The 22,651-nt window shown below is 41.5% G+C and overlaps 1 protein-coding gene across 7 annotated transcripts in view; it reads right to left on the bottom strand.

The window, feature by feature from the left end:
• FAXC (failed axon connections homolog, metaxin like GST domain containing) overlaps positions 1 to 22,651 on the bottom strand; it is an 83,880-nt gene that overhangs the window by 56,712 nt on the left and 4,517 nt on the right. For all 7 annotated transcript variants that reach the window (XM_067702521.1, XM_067702516.1, XM_067702519.1 and 4 more), the window contains 2 exons: positions 20,630 to 20,765; positions 3,704 to 3,900 (listed from right to left, as the gene is read on the bottom strand). In XM_067702521.1, the coding sequence (XP_067558622.1) occupies positions 3,704 to 3,900; positions 20,630 to 20,765 (333 nt within the window). The remainder of the gene's footprint in view (positions 1 to 3,703; positions 3,901 to 20,629; positions 20,766 to 22,651) is intronic.

Raw genomic sequence — 22,651 nt, 5'->3', positions numbered from 1 at the left:
CCTCTGATGTTTTAATGACAATATCCCTCATTATAACCTAACATGAGGCCTGGCCCATAGCAGAAGTGACTATTAGTACACATGTGAGAAACTGCAAACCATGGCAAACTACTGTTTGACAAATGAGTCTTAGCATATGGCCTTCCCAACCATGAGAACGCCTTTTTCTGGGTCATGCTACATCCTTGCCATCTTTCACTTGTACTCTAAATGCTCAAGGGTGCGAGAGCATGTGATATGCTTCTGTAATTTCACCACGTTTCACAGGCATTAGATTAGCCTCTCCAAACAGGGGTCCTCACTACATCTAAAAGTAAGGGTGGAGGGGGACAAAAAAAGAAAGGAGAAGGGACCACATCAATTGAGCTGTAATCAGGGAGAGAGTGTCTCCTGGCTTTTAGAGAAGGAGATCTTGGGTAAGTCATTTTATTAAAGCATCCCAACTCTCCCATTCACCAAAAGCCAAAATCAAAATTTAAAGATTATGGCCAACCTAAAAATGAATTTGAATCCTCTATTCTAACCCCTATATTTTTATGGGTAAAACTGTTATGGCTATAGATAGTTTGACAACGGTGCCCTGCACACGTCCCTATGGGGTTGTAAGGCGCTCAAGACACTCAGTAGTGTCCACAAGGGGGCAGTATGTCACACAGAAGCAGCTATAGCTTCTGTTACCAAAACTCAATTTCGTTCCAGTAATCAGACTTCGCTTTTACACCGGCTTCCCTGCATTAGATCTAACTTGAGCATCCAGTGGAACAAAGGGAATGAAAACCCATCTCCCTCATCTTCAATAATAGCTGCATAATGCAAGTGTATGGATTTCAAGTTCAGGAAAAACCACTTTATAGCTGAGTGTGCTTATTTGAACAGACCTAACTCAGAGCTTCAGAATTATGTGATGTTATATAATGACAGCCTTCCAATGTCTTTGCTTTTCAGAAAATCATATGTGAAGTGGAGTATTTTTAAAGTTTCAGACCAAAATAAACATATCTGAAAACTCCAGATAATTGAATCAACTGAGTCAATTGATTCCACTTCTTCCACTTCTGTAAGTACAAACACAACCTTAGAGCACACTGATGGTCAGAATTTAACAAGCTCTCATGGAAAGCTCATACTTGTAATATTTTCTTACATATTGTGGTCAGTTCCCTATGCTGGCCCCCGGTTTCCACAGGTACACATTTTCTTACCATGGGTTGCACGGGCAGTGTGGGGCTGGGAGGCGGGGGTGGGGGGGGTGGGGGGGGGGGGTGTCTTTTCTCCCCTGGGATTTAGAGCTCTCTGGAAAGCCTGTTCGGGATCTCCCTAAAGCAGGAAGTTGGCTAAAGGTTTGGAAAGTTTATGAAACAGAGAAAGTTTGTTTTTCCTTCCACTACTAGAGACTAAAAGAAATTGGAGGAATTCGGATTTTTTTTTTTGAAAGTTCACTGGATATTTATATCTCAGTCAAGACCTGACCTCCCACCTTCACTACCTGTTCCTCAAATTAACCCTTGAGACACAAATGAGAAACAGTAGCTAACCCAAAAAAAGTATTTTTTTAATTAAAAGAAGAAGAATCTACAAATGACCTAAGCAACTTCCCAAGCACTTGGGGGTTTGTAGTCTGTAAAATTAAGATTCTTCCCCACCAGGGTACCACCTCCCACCTCTCTCTCCCACCCCTCCCCACCACACCCCATCTCGTTAGCAGGGACCCTCTCATTAGGAAGAGAATGGAAGGGAAGACCAGGAGATGAACCTCTACCAGAGAGTAAACATATATAAAATGTCACTAATACCCAGAGCAAGAAGCAGTGATGGGTGGTACTTGGGAATCTAGCTGGATCAAAATCTTTCTAACTTGAATATAAATTTTATGAACCACTACAGAAAACAAAGAGTGTAGAAAAATACCAACTTAATGTAAGGCTTCCGGCTTTTCAGGCAGCTGACAAAGTGCTAGCTCTCCACATTAATGGGCCCATCCACTAAACGATATAGCACTTTGACGGGGGCCTCAGCAAGGGAAGACACCGAGGGTTTTTGGGTGCCTGTGCTGGTTCTTCATTCCCCTGATCGCTGCAAAGCGGGGACTGGAACCTGGCAAGCAGGTGAGACGACTCTGTCCCTCAAAGGTTTTTCCCTGAGACTAAGCATGTCACCTGCACTCATGCATTTTGGTCCACACTGCAACCCCTGCACTCTCTGAGAGGGGAGGGCCAGCAGTTCTCCACAGGTACTATAAGGAACAGACCCGAGTTCATTCTGGGCACACGGAGTCTGTGATCACTCCCAGGCTGATCTGCACCCCTGACTCCACTCTGTCTGGTTCCCTCCTTCCTCCCACCCTCTGCAGTGAGAAGGGGAAGAAAGTGGTGCTTCAGGTCAGCCCTGGAATAAAGTGAGCAAGAACTGAAAGTGGAAAAAGAAAACGAAAAACAGACGGTCACAGAATCCAAGAGACAAGTTTTCCATTTAGAAAGAGAGCTGAATGGAGGAAATAGGAATGTGATGGCAAAAAACCTTCTACAATCAACCCCACAGCGAGTGAATCCCTTGGTGGAAGAGGTAAAAGCTACTCGATGAGCAATAACCCAGGAGTAACAATTAATGCCAAAAAAAGTGGGATCAGCAATTCTTTATTAAATCTTTGGAACAAGATAAAGTGCAGAAATCAGGGAGAAAACGTCTCTTATCTATTGGAGTGTACAGAAAGATGCTAAAACTCCAGAAGACGGATGAAAGAAAAAGAAGAAACCCACATATCAATGAGCTTGTAAAGCAAGAAGAACCAAGTCTGCTTAACTCAGGTGATGTCACAGCCAGCACGCCAGGTGCAGCACAGGGGTACCTACCTCATCCACACAGTGTGTGTTAGGCTTCGTACTCAGGGAATACGGGCTAGGAGTCAGCCAATCAAGGCAAGGTACAGGATAGGAGTCAGCCAATCAAGGCAAGGTACAGGATAGGAGTCAGCCAATCAGAGCAAAGTACAGGCTAGCAGTCAGCCAATCAGGGCAAAGTTGCTCAGAAAATAGTAGTATGCTTTACTTTTGGATCATAGAGAAGCTCTTGTCATCCAAGGAAAACTGACAATACTCTGCCAAAGCTTGCTTAATTCATGTCACCTGAGACTTCTGTCCTGCCTTAGTCTTCTGTTCCTTCTGAGTATCTGATGTACTATCACTTTAATTCAGCAGTTTGTACTGGTAAAAAGCCCAGTCTACTGAAATATCTCCCTCACCTCAGTGACTTAGATCAGGGGTCAGCCAACTATACAGCCCATGGGCTAAGAAGTTTTCATATTTGTAAATGGTTGAGGAAAAAAAAATCAAAAGAATAGTATTTCGTATTAAATGAAATTCAAATTTCAGTGCTTTTGTTGTATTATTGAAACACAGTCATACTTATTCATGTGTGTACAATCTGCGGCTGCTTTTGCACTAAAACTGCAGAGTTAAGTAGTTGCCACCGACACATATGGCTCGAAAAGCCTAAAATATGCACTAGCTGGGCCTCCACAGAAAATGTCAACCCTGCTCTAGATACCTAGAAACTTAACAGTCGTAACTTTGACCCCTAAGTCAGTCAGAATGTAGAACACTTTGGAAAAGGCGGGGGGTAGTGTCTGAAAAGTGAAACAACTTAGCTTACTCCAAACGATAGGGACAGGCCCTGGACACCCACCCAGGCGCCCGTGGGGACTCACCAATAGAAATGCTCCTCCACCATCTTAGTCACTGCCCTGGAGATGGCTCTTTCATGAGGACCAAGGTTTTTGTTTAAATTCACTCCAAGTTTCTCTTCCAGAAAGTCAATTATGAATTCTGTCCCAGAAACTTTTTCATGATTATATTCAATCCAAGGCATTTTCCCTTGAGCAGAGAGCTTTCCACCAAAATAGTTCTAAGCAAAGTAAATTTTAAAAAGAGAAAAGCAATGTTTTATTTAAACTTCACTGTATGATTAACAGAAACAAATATTCCAACGGCATATTTGATGGTGACTGCACTATTCAAGTGAATGAACTCAGCATATAAACTCTTAAGGGAATAAGTAGTTACTCTTAAAAAAAAAGATTTGTCTCACATGAAAATATTATTTTACTCCCATAGATTTTATCATGGGTTCTGGCTTACTGTTTAAAAAAAAAAAAAAAGAGCAGGGAGGAAGGGAAGTGTTGAAATGATCCCGATCCTGGTAAGAGTCAGTCTAGTTACAATATATGAACAACCCAAAAATGCAAAAAGTAAACATAAACCATGAGGAGGCTTGTACTGACCAGGCTACTGACCAAAAACCTCACTTGAAACCCAGTAGCTTACACTTGAAAATGCTTAATACCACTACACTGCACACAAGTGGTCCCAGAAATTATAAGTTAGCTGTACCAAAGTGTGTCCAACAGACTTAATGCCAGTGTCTGTGAAAATGCAGATTCCTGGGCCCCTGCCCGGATCACTGGGTCAGAATCCAGGGAAAAGTGCCCAGAAATCTGTGTTTTTGACAAGCTCCCTTTGATTCACACCCACACTAGAAGCTTACAGTGTCTCAGAGGGGATTCTGATCCCAGAATGGGGTTGGGTGGCGAGGTGGAGGTGGAGTCACACACTTCATAGACACTGAGAATGACAGAGTAACATCTTCTCACTATATTAAAAGATCTTAACCACACTGATGGAGGGGATTCTGTGGTAATGATTGCATTTACTCAACCCTTTTTCTCAGTAAATTTGGATTGTGTAGAACCCAAAGTTGATTTTTAAATCTGAATCCATTTTTGGGTGGTCTACACAGACTAAATTAATCAGATTATTACAAACTCTTCCTCATACTTCATACAAGTCGATAGTTCAGACACTGTGGGCTAATAGCAAGTGTTGGTTCCTGTGGAGGAAACTGAACTCTCAAATATTGCTGGTGGGAAAGTAAAACGGCACAACCACTTTGAAACCATGTGACAGTTTCTTAAAAAGTGAAGTACACACCTGCCACTCAATCCAGCCATTTCACTCCTAGGTATTTACCCAAGAGAAAAGAAAGCATATGTTCATGCAAAGACTTGTACACAAATGTTCATAGAAGCTTTATTTTCAATTGTCAAAACCAGGAAAAAAAAATCAAACGCTCATCAAGAGGTAAATGAATAAACAAATTCTGGTGTAACCTTACCATGGAATACTACTCAGCAATAAAGAGGAATGAACTATCGATACACACACAATGAATTTGGTAGAGAACAATGGGGACTTTAACTGTTCTCTGACTCTTGGTGTCTTGATTTCTTATCTCGTTGATTATTCTAAAGAAATTCATTCTAGGCCTAAGCCTGGAAAAGGGAGTTATTGGGGCTGCTGCTAGCCACATTGTTTTTGTGCAATTTGGAAAATGGAGCTTCCTCTGGGTGGATACAGTCCATGCCAGGATTCACAGCTTGGCAAGAGGTGGGTCCAGATTTTGCCCCCACTCCTTGGCCAGGCACTGTTGTGCAGTGAACAACCTGCACAACTATACATGGCAGCCTTACACATTACTCCTGAAGTTGAGAAATGTCAAGTTTTAAAAGTTGCTAGTACATCTGACATTTTTATAATTTGTACACTAAAGATGTGAATTTACCGTATAACATAGTATCTGTTTCAGACTGCTCTTGATACCACCCATATCCTCCTTCCACATCACCTTCTAGACTCTTGTCGTTCACAGATGGATTCTATCCTGCACACCAACATCAGAGGGAGCTGTCTGTAGTGCAGATAAGGTGCAGGACCTCTGTTGCTCAAAATTACCCAACGGCTTTAATGGGTCTAGTCTAACCCCCTTCACAAAGCAGTCTAGGCCCATACCATCTAATCGCCACCCACCTGCCCAGCCTCCCTGCTGCCAGTGCCTCTGATTTCCTGAATTCCAACTGCCCACCCCTAACCAAGTCAAAGTCCTGCCATCTCTCTGACTTTGTATACTCCTGTACCTTGTACAGGAATCTCTTTGCCCATCCTCTGCAAGTCCTATCCATCCTAAAAAATTCAGTTCAAATTTCACCTGTTGGTGAACCACTTCCTCAAGGCACAACCATTATCTGCCTTTCCTCCATGCTTCCACTGTGCAGTGTATATTCCCCTCCCCTTTCAGAATTGCTGTTTATACATCTGCCCTTCCCTCTAGTCCATTCCTTCCCTGAGGACTTGGTACATTTTTATCTAGACCATTTTTTTTAATTGGGGTAATAAAAATCAGTGATGAACTCTTACGGGAATGAAAGTTCTACTAGGTTTTCATCATCAAAATTTTTTTTTTCCTTACTGGATAAAAAAAGCAGGAGACAACATTTTAGAGATACTATGAGTATATCTAAAAATTAGATGAATTCAAAAAATATTTTTAAAAAGAAACATAAAAATGTCCAAAGTAATTGTCAAAACTATGTGTGAGAGCCAGGTGATCTTTTTCCATGAATTTCAATTTTTCTGAATGTGGTTATATTACTTTTTAAATAAATAGATATAATTTTTAAATAATACTTAATTTTCCTTAACTTCCTTAAATATACTAAAGCACTCCTGATCTATTTTTATCTAAGCAATTGGGGTCTGACTGGCCCACCAAGAGTAGTTTCTGAAAGTAATTTGGAGAAGAAAGATGAAGAGGTAAATCCTCTTTACCTCTTTTCCAAGCTGATGTTTCCCCCTGCAAGTCTGTCCTAGATGAGTTGAATGCATCTACACTTACACTACATTATTAGCACAGCAGTGAAAACAATAGGCTTTGGGTTTAAAAATCTGGCTCCCTCATTTAGTCACTCTGTGACCTTGGACCTCCCTGGTCTCCCTTAATCCCCCCTGGGCTCATCTATATAATGGGGATAATAACAGTTGCTTGAATTAAATGAGAAAATGCACACCAAGTGTTTGACAGAGTGCCTTCGTCAGAAGTATTAACATCACTATCACCATTTCAAAATGGAGAACTTGAGGCCTTAAAAGAAAATCCCAGAGTCTTGGGAAACTGACATGCTACACTGGCCACAGCGCCCCCAACTTTTCAGCTTAATTTATATCCATTACATTCCCTGCACCTCTGGAACCATCTTGAAAGGTCTCCCACTGGCTAAATTTGAGATAATTTGAGCAACTTTTGTGGATTATAACACGATGAAAAAAATTCACGCGGGCTTCTCTGGTGGCGCAGTGGTTGAGAGTCCGCCTGCCGATGCAGGGGACACGGGTTCGTGCCCCGGTCCAGAAAGATCCCACATGCCGCGGAGCGGATGGGCCCATGAGCCATGGCCGCTGAGCCTGCGCGTCCGGAGCCTGTGCTCCGCAACGGGAGAGGCCACAACAGTGAGAGTCCCGCGTACCGCAAAAATAATAATAATAATAATAAATTCACGCAACCACTATTGTGAATAAGAAATACAGGCATTAGTCCCTGCCCCTGGTTCCCAGCACAGAGCTCCTAAAGCCCTTACACATTCCTAAGTGACAGGAGCAATAGGAGCACCGCTTGTTCTAAGGAGGTGAGTCTGCGGAGGCGCCTGGGTGAGCTGGTCACCAGAAAGACCAAGTCGCAATTAGAAGCTTAGCGCTTTCAAACCCCTCCCCCGTCCTCCAGAGAGGTCTTGGACATGGAGTTATCAACTGATCGTCTCTACATGAGGAAGTCTCCACAAAATCCCCAAAGTATCGGGTTTGGAGGGCTTCCAGGTTGGTGAACACCACCACACTGGGAGGGTGACACCCTCAACTCCACGGGGACAGAAGCTCCTACACTCAGGACCCTCCCAAACCTCACTCTTCATCTGGCTGTTCATCTGTACCTCTTATCATATCCTCTAATAAACTGGTAAATGTAAGTAATTGTTTCCCTGAGTTCTGTGAGCTGCTCTAGCAAATTAATCAGACCTAAGGAGGGGTCATTAAAACCTCTGATCTACAGTCGGTTGGTCAGAAGCACAGGTGAAAATCAGGGCTTGCAACTGGCATCTGGGGGTCGGGGTAGGGGCGCAGTCTTGTGGGACTGAGTCCTTAACCTGTGAGATCTGATACTATCTCTGGGTAGTGTCAGAATTGAATTAAATTGTAGGATGTCCAGCTGGTGTCAGTGAATCACTTGGTGCGGGGAAAAGACTCCACACATCTGACCATAAATGTCAGAAATGACGTGTTTCATGTGAGTAGTAAACGATACTCATGGGGAGAAACACACCGGAGGGAGGAACTGGTTTTCCCTACACAGGAAGGAAGAATCTGAGTACTTCCCTTTACAAGTAGTTTTGTAGAAGAATGTCCTTCTTGTTTGGAGATGCATGCTGAAGAATTGAGGGGCGAACTGTCACGATTCTTACAGATTATGTTCAAATGTTGCATCAAAAAAATTATTCATAAAGGTATATATAAAGAGAAATAAAGAAGGCAACATGCTACCAATTGGCGAATCTAGGTGAAGAGTATACGGATGTTCATTGTATTATTCTTTTAACTTGTCTGTAGCTTAGAAAAATTCTGAAATAAAAAGATGGTGGAGGTGGTGTACAGACAAAAACAGCAAATAAATAGAACATCAGAAGTTAGGGGAAAGACCAGCTTCTGTTTCCTAACCTCGTAACCTCACAATACCTATTTTTAGCTTCTATATTCAAAATGTTAAATCACGATTGTTCAATCTTAACATGTAAAAGGCTAATTTAATCCTTGCTCAAGAAAGGGAGGACTGCAAGATTGGAACCAAGATGGCAGAGTAGAAGGACGTGCTCTCACTCCCGCTTGCAAGAGCACCAGAATCACAACTAGCTGCTGGACAATCATCGACAGGAAGACACTAGAACTCAACAAAAAAGATACCCCACATCCAAAGACAAAGGAGAAGCCTCAATGAGACGGTAGGAGGGGTGTAATCACAGTAAAATCAAATCCCATAACTGTTGGGTGGGTGACTCACAGACTGGAGAACACTTATACCACAGAAGTCCACCCACTGGAGTGAAGGTTCTGAGCCCCACGTCAGGCTTCCCAACCTGGGGTTCCTGCAAGGGGAGGAGGAATTCCTAGAGAATCAGACTTTAAAGGCTAGTGGGATTTGTTGCAAGACTTCGACAGGACTGCAGGAAACAGAGACTCCACTCTTGGAGGGCACACACAAAGTAGTGTGCACATCGGGACCCAGGGGAAGGAGAAGTGAACCCAGGGGAGACTGAACCAGACCCACCTACTAGTGTTGGAGGGTGTCCTGCAGAGGCGGGGTGGCTGTGGCTCACCATGGGGACAAGAACACTGGCAGCAGAAGTTCTGGGAAGTACTCCTTGGCGTGAGCCCTCCCAGAGTCTGCCATTAGCCCCACCAAAGAGCCCAGGTAGGCTCCACTGTTGGGTTGCCTCAGGCCAAACAACCAACAGGGAGGGAACCCCGTCCCAGCATCAGCAGTCAAGCGGATTAAAGTTTTACTGAGCTCTGCCCACCAGAGCAACAGTCAGCTCTACCCACCACCAGTCCCTCCCATCAGGAAACTTGCACAAGCCTCTTAGGTAGCCTCAGCCACCAGAGGGCAGACGGCAGAAGCAAGAAGAACTACAATCCTGCAGCCTGTGGAACAAAAACCACATTCACAGAAAGATAGACAAGATGAAAAGGCAGAGGGCTATGTACCAGATGAAAGAACAAGGTAAAACCCTAGAAAAACAACTAAATAAAGTGGAGGTAGGCAACCTTCCAGAAAAAGAATTCAGAATAATGATAGTGAAGATGATCCAGGACCTCGGAAAAACAATGGAGGCAAAAATCGAGAAGATGCAAGAAATGTTTAACAAAGACCTAGAAGAATTAAAGAACAAACAAACAGAGATGAAGAATACAATAACTGAAATGAAAACGACACTAGAAGGAATCAATAGCAGAATAACTGAGGCAGAAGAACAGATAAGTGCACTGGAAGACACAATGGTGGAATTCACTGCTGCGGAACAGAAAAAAGAAAAAAGAATGAAAAGGAATGAAGACAGCCTAAGAGACCTCTGGGACAACATGAAACACAACAACATTCGCATTACAGGGGTCCCAGAAGGAGAAGAGAGAGAGAAAGGACCCGAGAAAATATTTGAAGAGATTATAATCGAAAACTTTCCTAACATGGGAAAGGAAAAGCCACCCAAGTCCAGGAAGCACAGCGAGACCCATACAGGATACACCCAAGGAGAAACACGCCAAGACACATAGTAATCAAATTGGCAAAAATTAAAGAGAAAGAAAAATTATTGAAAGCAGCAAGGGAGAAATGACAAAAAACATACAAGGGAACTCCCATAAGGTTAACAGCTGATTTCTCAGCAGAAACTCTACAAGCCAGAAGGGAGTGGCATGATATACTTAAAGTGATGAAAGGGAAGAACCTACAACCAAGATTGCTCTACCGGCAAGGATCTCATTCAGATTCGATGGAGAAATCAAAAGCTTTACAGACAAGCAAAAGCTAAGAGAATTCAGCACCACCAAACCATCTCTACAACAAATGCTAAAGGAACTTTTCTAAGTGGGAAACACAAGAGAAGAAAAGGACCTACAAAAACAAACCCAAAACAAATCAGAAAATGGTCACAGGAACATAAATATCGATAATTACCTTAAACGTTAAAGGATTAAACGCTCCAACCAAAAGACACAGGCTTGCTGAATGGATACAAAAACAAGACCCATATATATGCTGTCTACAAGAGACCCACTTCAGACCTAGGGACACATTCAGACTGAAAGTGAGGGGATGGAAAAAGAGATTCCATGCAAATGGAAACCAAAACAAAGCTGGAGTAGCAATACTCATATCAGATAAAATAGACTTTAAAATAAAGAATGTTATAAGAGACAAGGAAGGACACTACATAATGATCAAGGGATCAATCCAAGAAGAAGATATAACAATTATAAATATATATGCACCCAACATAGGAGCACCTCAAAACATAAAGCAACTGCTAACAGCTATAAAACAGGAAATTGACAGTAACACAATAATAGTGGGGGACTTTAACACCTCACTTATACCAATGGACAGATCATCCAAAATGAAAATAAATAAGGAAACAGAAGCTTTAAATGACACAATAGACCAGATAGATTTAATTGATATTTATGGGACATTCCATCCAAAAACAGCAGATTACACTTTCTTCTCAAGTGTGCACGGAACATTCTCCAGGATAGATCACATATTGGGTCACAAGTCAAGCCTCAGTAAATTTAAGAAAATTGAAATCATATCAAGCATCTTTTCTGACCACAACACTATGAAATTAGAAATGAATTACAGGGAAAAAAACATAAAAAACACAAACACATGGAGGTTAAACAATATGTTACTAAATAACCAAGAGATCACTGAAGAAATCAAAGTGGAAATCAAAAAATACCTAGAGACAAATGACAATGAAAACACCATGATCCAAAACCTATGGGATGCAGCAAAAGCAGTTCTAAGAGGGAAGTTTATAGCTATACAAGCCTAGCTCAAGAAACAAGAAAAATCTCAACTAAAGAATCTAACCTTACACCTAAGGGAACTAGAGAAAGAAGAACAAACAAAACCCAAAGTTAGCAGAAGGAAAGAAATCATAAAGATCAGAGCAGAAATAAATGAAATAGAAACAAAGAAAACAATAGCAAAGATCAATAAAACTAAAAGCTGGTTCTTTGAGAAGATAAACAAAATTCATAAACCATTAGCTGGACTCATCAAGAAAAAGAGGGAGAGGACTCAAATTAATAAAATTAGAAATGAAAAAGGAGAAGTTACAACAGACACCACAGAAATACAAAGCATCCTAAGAGACTACTACAGGCAACTCTATGCCAATAAAATGGACAAGCTGGAAGAAATGGACAAATTCTTAGAAAGGTATAACTTTCCAAGAGTGAACCAGGAAGAAACATAAAATATGAACAGACCAATCACAAGGAAAGAAATTGAAATGGTGATTAAAAATCTTCCAACAAACAAAAGTCCAGGACCAGATGGCTTCACAGGGGAATTCTATCAAACATTTAAAGAAGAGCTAACACCCATCCTTCTCAAACTCTTCCAAAAACTTACAGAGGAAAGAAGACTTCCAAACGCATTCTATGAGGCCACCATCACCCTGATACCAAAACCAGACAAAGATACTACAAAAAAAGAAAATTACAGACCAATATCACTGATGAATACAGATGCAAAAATCCTCAACAAAATACTAGCAAACAAAATCCAACAACACATTAAAAGCATCATACACCATGATCAACTGGGATTTATCCCAGGGATGCAAGGATTCTCCAATATATGCAAATCAATCAATGTGATACACCATATTAACAAATTGAAGAATAAAAACCATATGATCATCTCAATAGATGCAGAAAAAGTTTTTGACAAAATTCAACACCCATTTATGATAAAAACTCTCCAGAAAGTGGGCATAGAGGGAACCTACCTCAACATATTAAAGGCCATATACGACAAACCCACAGCAAACATCATTCTCAATGGTGAAAAACTGAAAGCATTTCCTCTAAGATCAGGAACAAGACAAGGATGTCCACTCTTGCCACTATTATTCAACATAGTTTTGGAAGTCCTACCCACGGCAATCAGAGAAGAAAAAGAAATAAAAGGAATACAAATTGGAAAAGAAGAAGTAAAACTGTCACTGTTTCCATTTGACATGATACTATATATAGAGCATCCTAAAGATGCCACCAGAAAACTACTAGAGCTAATCAATGATTCTGGTAAAGTTTCAGGATACAAAATTAATGCACAGGGGCTTCCCTGGTGGCACAGTTGCTGAGAGTCCGCCTGCCGATGCAGGGGACACGGGTTCGTGCCCCGGTCCGGGAAGATCCCACATGCCGCAGAGCGGCTAGGCCTGTGAGCCATGGCCGCTAAGCCTGCACGTCCGGAGCCTGTGCTCTGCAACGGGAGAAGCCACAACAGTAAGAGGCCTGCGTACTGCAAAAAAAAAAAAAAAATTCATGCACAGAAATCTCTTGCATTCCTTTACACTAATGATGAAAAATCTAAAAGAGAAATTAAGGAAACACTCCCATTTACCATTGCAACAAAAACAATAAAATACCTTGGAATAAACCTACCTCGGGAGACAAAAGACCTGTATGCAGAAAACTGTAAGACACTGATGAAAGAAATTAAAGATGATACCAACAGATGGAGAGATATACCATGTTCTTGGATTGGAAAAATCAATATTGTGAAAATGACTATACTACCCAAAGCAATCTACAGACTCAATGCAATCCCTATCAAATTACCAATGGCATTTTTTACAGAACTAGAACAAAAAAATCTTAAAATTTGTATGGAGACATAAAAGACCCCGAATAGCCGAAGCAGTCTTGAGGGAAGAAAACAGAGCTGGAGAAATCAGACGCCCTGACTTCAGACTATACTATAAAGCTACAGTAATCAAGACAATATAGTACTGGCACAAAAACAAAAACATAGATCAATGGAACAAGTTAGAAAGCCCAGAGATAAACCCATGCACCTATGGTCAACTAATCTGTGACAAAGGAGGCAAGGATATACAATGGAGAAAAGACAGTCTCTTCAATAAGTGGTGCTGGGAAAACTGGACAACTACATTTAAAAGCATGAAATTAGAACACTCCCTAACACCATACACAAAAATAAACTCAAAATGGATTAGAGACCTAAATGTAAGACCAGACACTATAAAACTCTTAAAGGAAAACATAGGAAGAACACTCTTTGACATAAACCATAGCAAGATCTTTTTTGATCCATCTCCTAGAGTAATGGAAATAAAAACAAAAATAAACAAATGGGACCTAATGAAACTTCAAAGCTTTTGCACAGCAAAGGAAACCATAAACAAGATGAAAAGACAACCCTCAGAATGGGAGAAAATATTTGCAAACCAATCAACAGACAAAGGATTAATCTCCAAAATATATAAACAGCTCATGCAGCTCAATATTAAAAGAACAAACAACCTAATCCAAACATGGGCAGAAGACCTAAATAGACATTTCTCCAAAGAAGACATACAGATGGCCAAAAAGCACATGAAAAGCTGCTCAACATCACTAATCATTAGAGAAATGCAAATCAAAACTACTATGAGGTATCACCTCACACCAATTAGAATGGGTATCATCAGAAAATCTACAAACAACAAACGCTGGAGAGGGTGTGGAGAAAAGGGAACCCTCTTGCACTGTTGGTGGGAATGTAAATTGACACAGCCACTATGGAGAACAGTATGGAAGTTCCTTAAAAAACAAAAATAGAACTACCATATGACCCAGTAATCCCACTACTGGGCATATACCCTGAGAAAACCATAATTCAAAAAGACACATGCACCCCAATGTTCACTGCAGCACTATTTACAATAGCCAGGTCATGGAAGCAATCTAAATGCCCATCAACAAATGGATAAAGAAGATGTGATACATATATACAATGGAATATTACTCATCCTTAAAAAGGAACGTTACTGGGTCATTTGTTGAGACGTGGATGGATCTAGAGACTGTCATACAGAGTAAAGTAAGTCAGAAAAAGAAAAACAAATATCGTATATTAACGCATATATGTGGAACCTAGAAAAATGGTACAGATGAACAGGTTTGCAGGGCAGAAATTGAGACACAGATGTAGAGAACAAATGTATGGACACCAAGAGGGGAGAACCGCGGGGGGGTGGGGATGGTGGTGTGTTGAATTGGGAGATTGGGATTGACATGTATACACTGATGTGTATAAAATGGATGACTAATAAGAACCTGCTGTATAAAAAAATAAATAAAATAAAATTCAAACATTAAATAAATAAATAAATTTTTTAAAAAAAGAAGTTAGGGCTAAGAGCCAAAGCAGAGAGTTCCAAAGGAGCCATTTTCCTTCTTTTCTATTTCTCGTATTTAAAAAGAATGACTGTGTCAAATACATGCTTCTTTTACAACCAGTTACGGCAAACCATGTCTTTATGTATGTATGTCTAAAGACAAGTATGGAAAGATGGTCGGAAGAGTTAGTGATGATAATCTCCTGCTAGTAGAATGTCAGGCGATTTTCATTTTCCCCTTACACTTTTCTGTAGTGTTTGAAATTCTTATAAGGACCTTATGTCATCTATATGTAATCAGGAAAAAAACAAAGAAACAGTAAATCCATTTTTAGTTTGAAAAAAAATTAGCCATATCTGCAGGACTCCTTGTACACTTTTCGCAACTTCCTATGAATCTATAATTATAACAAAATGAAAAGTTCTAAAAATTGACCCACCAATATTTATATTCTGATTTTAAAAAGATAATAACTGTAACCAACACAACAGGCTTTTTAAGAAAACCCTTGTGAGTTCCCACTAATGGTCATCAAATACTCATATCCATCTCATTTATGTTAAAAAATAAAAAAGCTTCAAATATAAAGTCGTGCTCTTGAGCTTCCCTGGTGGCGCATTGGTTGAGAGTCCGCCTGCCGATGCAGGGGACACGGGTTCGTGCCCCGGTCCGGGAGGATCCCACATGCCGCGGAGCGGCTGGGCCCGTGAGCCATGGCCGCTGAGCCTGCGCGTCCGGAGCCTGTGCTCCCCAACGAGAGAGGCCACAACAGGGAGAGGCCCGCGTACCACAAAAAAAAAAAAACAAAAAAAAACAACGGTACTTAAAGTCGTGCTCTTAGGAAGATGATATTTTAATCTTTTTTTTAAAAGGTACAGGACACAGGAGGGGAAGAGGGTAGAGCTCCCTGGGTCTATGACAGAATACCTCTCTACTGATCCTCCAAGCAATGAGCCCCACCAGCACTTCCCAGGAACCACCTACATGCACACAAACCCTCGCTGACGGCACACGGGTCTCAAGGCATCGTCCCTCCTCCACCCCCACCCCCCGCTGCCCTCCCCGGGGACTCAGGGCATCCCTTTCTAAGCCATAGAACCATTTTCCTGTTACCTACCCCGCTGAACACTCCCTTCGTCTATTTTCCATAGAGACCTCACAGAAGAAAAAACACTCCTTTCCTAAAAAATATACTTAACAAGAAATACTAATTTTGGAAGGGGGTAAGCAGTCCCCTTCTCGAAAGCCTCTCCAGGCTTCATAGCAAGGCATGTATCAGTTGTTCCAGTTATACTAACTAAAAGCAGTATATGCACCGTTACTGCGTAACCGTTACTGCGTAACCGTTACTGCGTAACCGTTACTGCGTAACCGTTACTGCGTAACCGTTACTGCGTAACCGTTACTGCGTAACCGTTACTGCGTAACCGTTACTGCGTAACCGTGCAGCAACATGCTCTGAAACATGACCAGAGGTGTCAGGCTGCTGGCAGAGACAAGGCTGGGGCAATCAGTGCTTGATGGCTTGAAGGCAAGAAAGGAAAGGGCACCACAGCCTGGCAGCTGCTGCAGCCGCTGCCAACTGCAAGAGGACTTCAGCAAGGGTGGGAGGCACAGGAGATCCAGAAAGCCACCAGAGGCTGCAGAGCACGAAACTCAGGTTTGGGGCCCTAACTGCCCCAAAGCTGTCCTAGCTAAATGCAGCGATCTGGTGGGGAGTGACAATGGCCCAGAGACAGGCAGCCGCAGGGAGCAGTCTCTTCCCTCAACGTGAGTCCCTCAGTAACACACATCTTCAAGTGCTGACAGCCAACACCGAGCTGAACAAGGATCTCTCAAATCCGATCCAATGTATGTAGATGATTCAAGCCTTGTCTGGTCTTTTGCTATTTTCTCCTCCATTGCTGGCTTAGAAAGTCCTGAATAATCTCCCTGCTTCTCTGTCCAGACTGACCCCTTGCATTCCAGTTCCCCGTCATAAAGACCCTTTTTCTGTTCTCCAAACACCTCATGCCTGTCAGATCCCTTAACTGAAGTCCAGATTCAGTGTCATATTCCCAGAGGACAACTTACCAAGCTAAGCATGTCATTCAACTGTCCCAGCACTGCCTTAGGAGCATCACTGCCACACCCATGCCCTCTTCTGTACAGAAACCAGCTCAGAAAGCACAGGCCATGGGGAGGCAGGACTTGGGGGGTAATATCATTAGCAGGGTGCCAAAACCCTGGCTGGGTGAGGAACCTTCCCCCTCCAACCTCCCAGCTTCTCTGCTTCCTGCTAAGAAGACCACCCCTCCCTATGCTGCTTCTTTGTAAGAGCTTAAAGGTGAACCTCTGACCAGTGGGAGCCATTTGGAGGAGTGGCAGCATACTGGAGGAACCACAGTGGTGTGGGGATGCCTGGGGCTCACCTCCTTACTTTTCTTAAACTCCTTCAGAGGTACACAACCTGTGTCCTAAGCTTTAGCCTTTGCCCAGTGCAAATTCCTGGGCAGGGAAGCTGACATCCCTGGTAAAAGGAGACCTCAAACCAAAATAACTAGACACCTGAGGGGTACAGTTACTGTAAGAGAAGGGCAACAGATAATATATACAACATGAGGCAGAATGATTGGGACAGACCGAAAAATTTAATTAGCATAAGAAATATCCTCCAAGGGATAAAGGAAGAGATTGTAATACAAACCAAGGGAAAATGTTAAGAAGAAAAATGTAGAAGTTAAACACAATGGATGAGATAAATAATAGGATGGATACAAGAAGAGAACAGAGGGATGCAATGGAAGCTCAGAAAGACGAATTCTCCAAGAAGGAAGAAGAAAAGAATAAAGAGATAGGTTCAGAAACACATAAAATAATAGCAGAGATTCCAGGATCCAGATAATCAGGAATAGAAAAGAAGAAGGAGAAACAAACAAACAAAAAAGAAAAGGAGGGCTTCCCTGGTGGCGCAGTGGTTAAGAGTCCACCTGCCAATGCAGGGGACACGGGTTCAAGCCCTGGTCCGGGAAGATCCCACATGCCGCGGAGCAACTAAGCCCATGCGCCACAACTACTGAGCCTGCACTCTAGAGCCCGCGAGCCACAACGACTGAGCCCGCGTGCCACAACTTCTGAAGCCCGCGCACCTAGAGCCCATGCTCTGCGACAAGAGAAGCCACCGCAATGAGAAGCCCCTGCTCACTGCAACTAGAGAAAGCCCGTGAGCAGCGACAAAGGCCCCATGCAGCCAAAAATAAATTAATTAAAAAAATAAAAAATAATTTTTTTAAAAAAATGAAACGTGAAGAACATTGATAATTTCTTAGAATCAAAAAGAGATTAAAGACTTCAGGTGAAAAGAGTTTATAAAGGACCAAACAAGATACATGAAGACCCACACCAAGCCAGTTATGATGACACTTAAGAATGTTGAGATTAAAAAAAAAAGAAAAGAATGTTGAGATTCAATGTGAATTCTAAAAGCTTCCAGAGAGAAAGAAAAAGATCCAGATTAACATCAGACTTTTCAATAGCAACAGCAAACCAAAATGACAATGGAGTAATATTTTCAAAGCACTGAAGGAAACGAACTCTGGACACAGAAGTATCAAATGTGCGCATAATAAAGATGTTCTTGGGCATGCAAAGCCACTGCAAGTTTGCCCCATAAAGGCTCATTCAAAATATTCATCAAGGAAGTACTCGTATAAAAAAGATAAATAAATCCTGTAGGATAAGATATATGGGAAATAAAGCTAGTCAAATAACTTGGTAAGTTTTCTGGCCTAAAAAAAGGACCATAAAAAGAGAAAGGATTTCCAAAATTCCAGAATTAAAATATCAGATAACAGCAACACACCTGGGATAAGCCCTGGGAAGAAAGAGACCCAAGGTTCACGCAAATCTACTAACAGACTTGTAGTATTAGAGGGAAAGCACAGATTTTGACCCATATAAGAAGTGAGTGGGGATAAATAAACACAAATTTGGATCTTAAGAGCAACCGCCATAACAACAAAAATAGAATTTGTTTTTAAATAACAAGAAAACATTTTTACCTATTAGAAAGCAGGAAATGAGATAAAATAAAAAACAAAGTATAGTAAGGAGAAAAGTATTAAATAACATGTTAGAAATATGTCCTAATAAAATAATCATTGCAAGTGAAATGGATTAAACTCACCAATTAAGGACTCTCCGATTGGTTAACTAATAACATTGCCTACAAGAGACAAATACAAAAAAAAAGTAATAATAATAGAGAAAGAGGATGAAGAAAGATATCCCAAACAAATATGAACCAAAAGAAAGCTAGAGAATCGATCTGAATATCTGATAATATAGAATTCAAGGTTAAAAAAATCATAAGGGACAGAGATGGGTATATATACCAGAAAAAGAAATAAAGCAGTAAAAGATGTGATCTTTCATAGTATGTGGACCTAACAATATAACCTCGAATAGATACATACTCTTACCTAAAGCAAGAACTGACAGAATGACAGGAAAAGAGAGAAATCAACAAATACACTTGAATATTTCAACCCAATCATTCCAGAAACTGTTAGAAGAGGCAGACAAAAAATAGAGGAGCTTCCCTGGTGGCGTAGTGGTTAAGAATCCGCCTGCCAATGCAGGGGACACGGGTTCAAGCCCTGGTTCAGGAAGGTCCCACATGCTGTGGAGCAACTAAGCCTGTGCGCCACAACTACTGAGCCTGCACGCCTAGAGCCCGTGCTCCACAACAAGAGAAGCCACCGCAATAAGAAGCCCACACACTGCAACGAAGAGTAGCCCCCGCTCGCCACAACTAGAGAAAGCCCGCGTGCAGCAATGAAGACCCAATGCAGCCAAAAATAAATAAATAAAATAAAATAATTTTTTTAATTTAAAAAACTAAATAAAAAAAAAAACAGAGATATAACAGGTCTAAACAATACACTAAACATGCTCAAACAAGTAGATAAAGCGAGAGCTCTACTCCCAGGGAATATGATTCTATTTCCAACATTTATAAACAAGTAACCATACACTAGGCTAAAATGTCAGTGAATTCCAAGGAATTAATATCACAAAGACTACCTGCTTTGACCACAAAATTCAAAAACAATAACAAAAATCAAAGTTTTTTTTAATGCCTATGACTAGAACTTAGGTGAAAAAGAAAAACATAAGGGAATATTTTTTAAAATATAATTGAATGACAATGAAAACACAACCTGTCAAATTTGTGAGACACAGCTCAAGCATTACTCAGAGAAAAATTTATATTTTAAATGCATTCATTCCTCTGTTCCCTCTCTAAGGCTGAAATGAGCAAGTGCTTCCCTGAAAGTCACCCAAACAGAACAATGAAGCAGTAGGAAAAACTCTCACAAAATCTACAAATATCTCTTTGGTGGCCTGCTGGACGTTTGTCCCCAGGATTCATTAGAGATAAATATAATGCTTCCAACAAATAGAAACCTAAAGGAAAGAACCATGTCAGGCTCACCTTTACTTATAGGTTCCCAGTAGGCCAAACTATTAACCAAAGAATACTCTATGTCAGGAAAAAAATAACATGGCCTTGAACACTGCGAAAGCCCAGACCCTTGTGATCACTCGTTAAATCGGATGTAAAAAATCAACAGACTGGGATCAAGTCTCCTAAGTATCTACTAAGGACTGGGCACCACTGTTTTCATACCCACCCCTCCGGCACCAAGAGCGAGCCCTTCCCACCCTGTGAGATTAAGTACTTCCCCCCCTAGCCAATATTGCTGCCACGAGGATAAAACATATTTGCACAAAAGTACCTGATAGGGTAAGTCAGCCATCCTTAAATAAGTTTCCATTTTCAAACAGAAAGGAGATAAACTGGGGACACCATTGTTAGGTCTTGCAAACTGATGCAAAATAATAGCATCTTTGGAGTCAATCTCTTGCTGTTTCCTGTCAAAACCAAAACAGAAAAAAAAGAATAATCCACGTGTTACACATGCAGTTCCCTTAGTTCCTTAGAGGCCCCTGCTGGGCTGGAGCTCCTCAATGGACAAGCAGGTCTGTTTGTCACAGGGGCTTACCTCACCAACAAGCACTTAGAGGGGGAAAGCTTGGTCAACACACAAGAGAACCTCACAAACTCTGCTATTACCATAACTGCAAGGGCTCAGGAGAATAACATGTCAACCTCTTTCTGGTACCTGTGGCCTATGGGCAGGATGTGTACTTTCTGGTATAGGTCCACCTCTTCTCCAGCTAGCTATGTCTACCTGCCAGGGACAAGTTGGATGGCTAAAAAGAGATATTCTGTGCTTACTGTGCATCAGGCATTGTTCTGAGGGCTTCACGGGTATTATCTCATTTAATCTTCACAATAACCTTTTGAGGTAGGTGCTACTGTTATCCATGTTTTGCAGATAAGGAAACTGAGGCACAGCGAATAAACTTGCCCAAAGTGCCATTACTAGTAAACAGCAGAACTTGGACTAAACCATGTAGTCAGAGCCTATGTTCTTGACCACGAGGCTGTACCATGAAACAGTCCATTCATCCACAGGACCTCGGAATAACAGTGCAGATTTGCTCTGCCATGACTCAAGTCTGCAGGGAATCTGAGGCTCTGTATATTCTGGTCCCTCTTCCAAACTCTCCATGCCCTCACCTGACCTTTCACCTGTGGTGCTGAGGAACCTGGCTTCTGGTGCTCTCTTCCCCTCTACCTTCACAGGTTCCCCACTTTCACCACACAGCATATATCCCAGTACCCCTGCCTTTTCCCTTTCTTCTGTCTCAGCCACACATCTATCTTTTCCTTTGGCTACTTTTCTGGGTGGTGAGGACTTCCCTGGTAGAGTTTTTCAATAGCCACCGCGTAGGAGATCAAACGCTGGATACCACTTATGGATACCTGGGGTCAAGTGCAAGCCCTACTTCCTATCGGCCACGTCACCCAAGACCTCTCCTCCTCTCTCATTTGGAAAGTGAGGACAGTACCAATTCTGCCTCAATTATCGCGAGAACTAAATAAGATAATTTCTGTAAACATTTGGTGAGTTATCAAGCATTAAGTGGTGGACTTTATTCTCATTCAAAGAGACATGGTCTTATCCCCTTAAACTAAAAAATCTCATTCCACACAGTGGCACTCATACACCACATTTGGGAACCTTTTGCAACTTCCATCTTTCACTCTACCCAACCATTTCCCAGTCAGATAAACCTTACTCTTCCCCCTTGGCCTTCCCTAAGCCTCTGGTTCCTTCACACTGTTCCTAGCGTAATCCCACATTTCCTTCTACCCAAGCAAGCAAGGGCAAGCTCTTCATATCATCATCACAACGATGCCCACTTCCTGCAGAAACTCCATTCAGTAAAACACACTCTTTTGGAGAAGTTTACCACCGGAGCGCCCTTTCCACTTAGAGTTAAGAATGACTAATTTTGAAAATACTAGTCAAAAGAATAAAAATATTTGCTGCCTTCTGACAATACTTGTTATAAAACAAAGGTTTTCACTTAGATGAAATGTTTGGGAGGTCAGATACTAAAATTAAGATGCCACTTAGACTATGTTTCTAAAAAGTGCAAACTGTAGCTTTGACAATTAACTGACTTTGTCCAGTCAAGTAATTCAACTCAGAGTGGTAATTTCATGTAAATTAGTCAGGCAAAAAATTTAAGAACTGAAAGAGAGGAGATAAATGTAAAATCCCCTGCTCCACTAGCCAGAACAATCTAATTCTGATGGTTAACTTGGGCCATGTCATAATAAGAATGGATGTGACCAGCATATGCCAATGACTTTGTGTACATCATACATATTAAATTATTTCATT

Source organism: Pseudorca crassidens, chromosome 13 (assembly GCF_039906515.1).
Source record: "Pseudorca crassidens isolate mPseCra1 chromosome 13, mPseCra1.hap1, whole genome shotgun sequence".
Classification (NCBI taxonomy): Eukaryota; Metazoa; Chordata; class Mammalia; order Artiodactyla; family Delphinidae; genus Pseudorca; species Pseudorca crassidens.
This window is presented reverse-complemented; position numbering and strand designations above follow the sequence as displayed.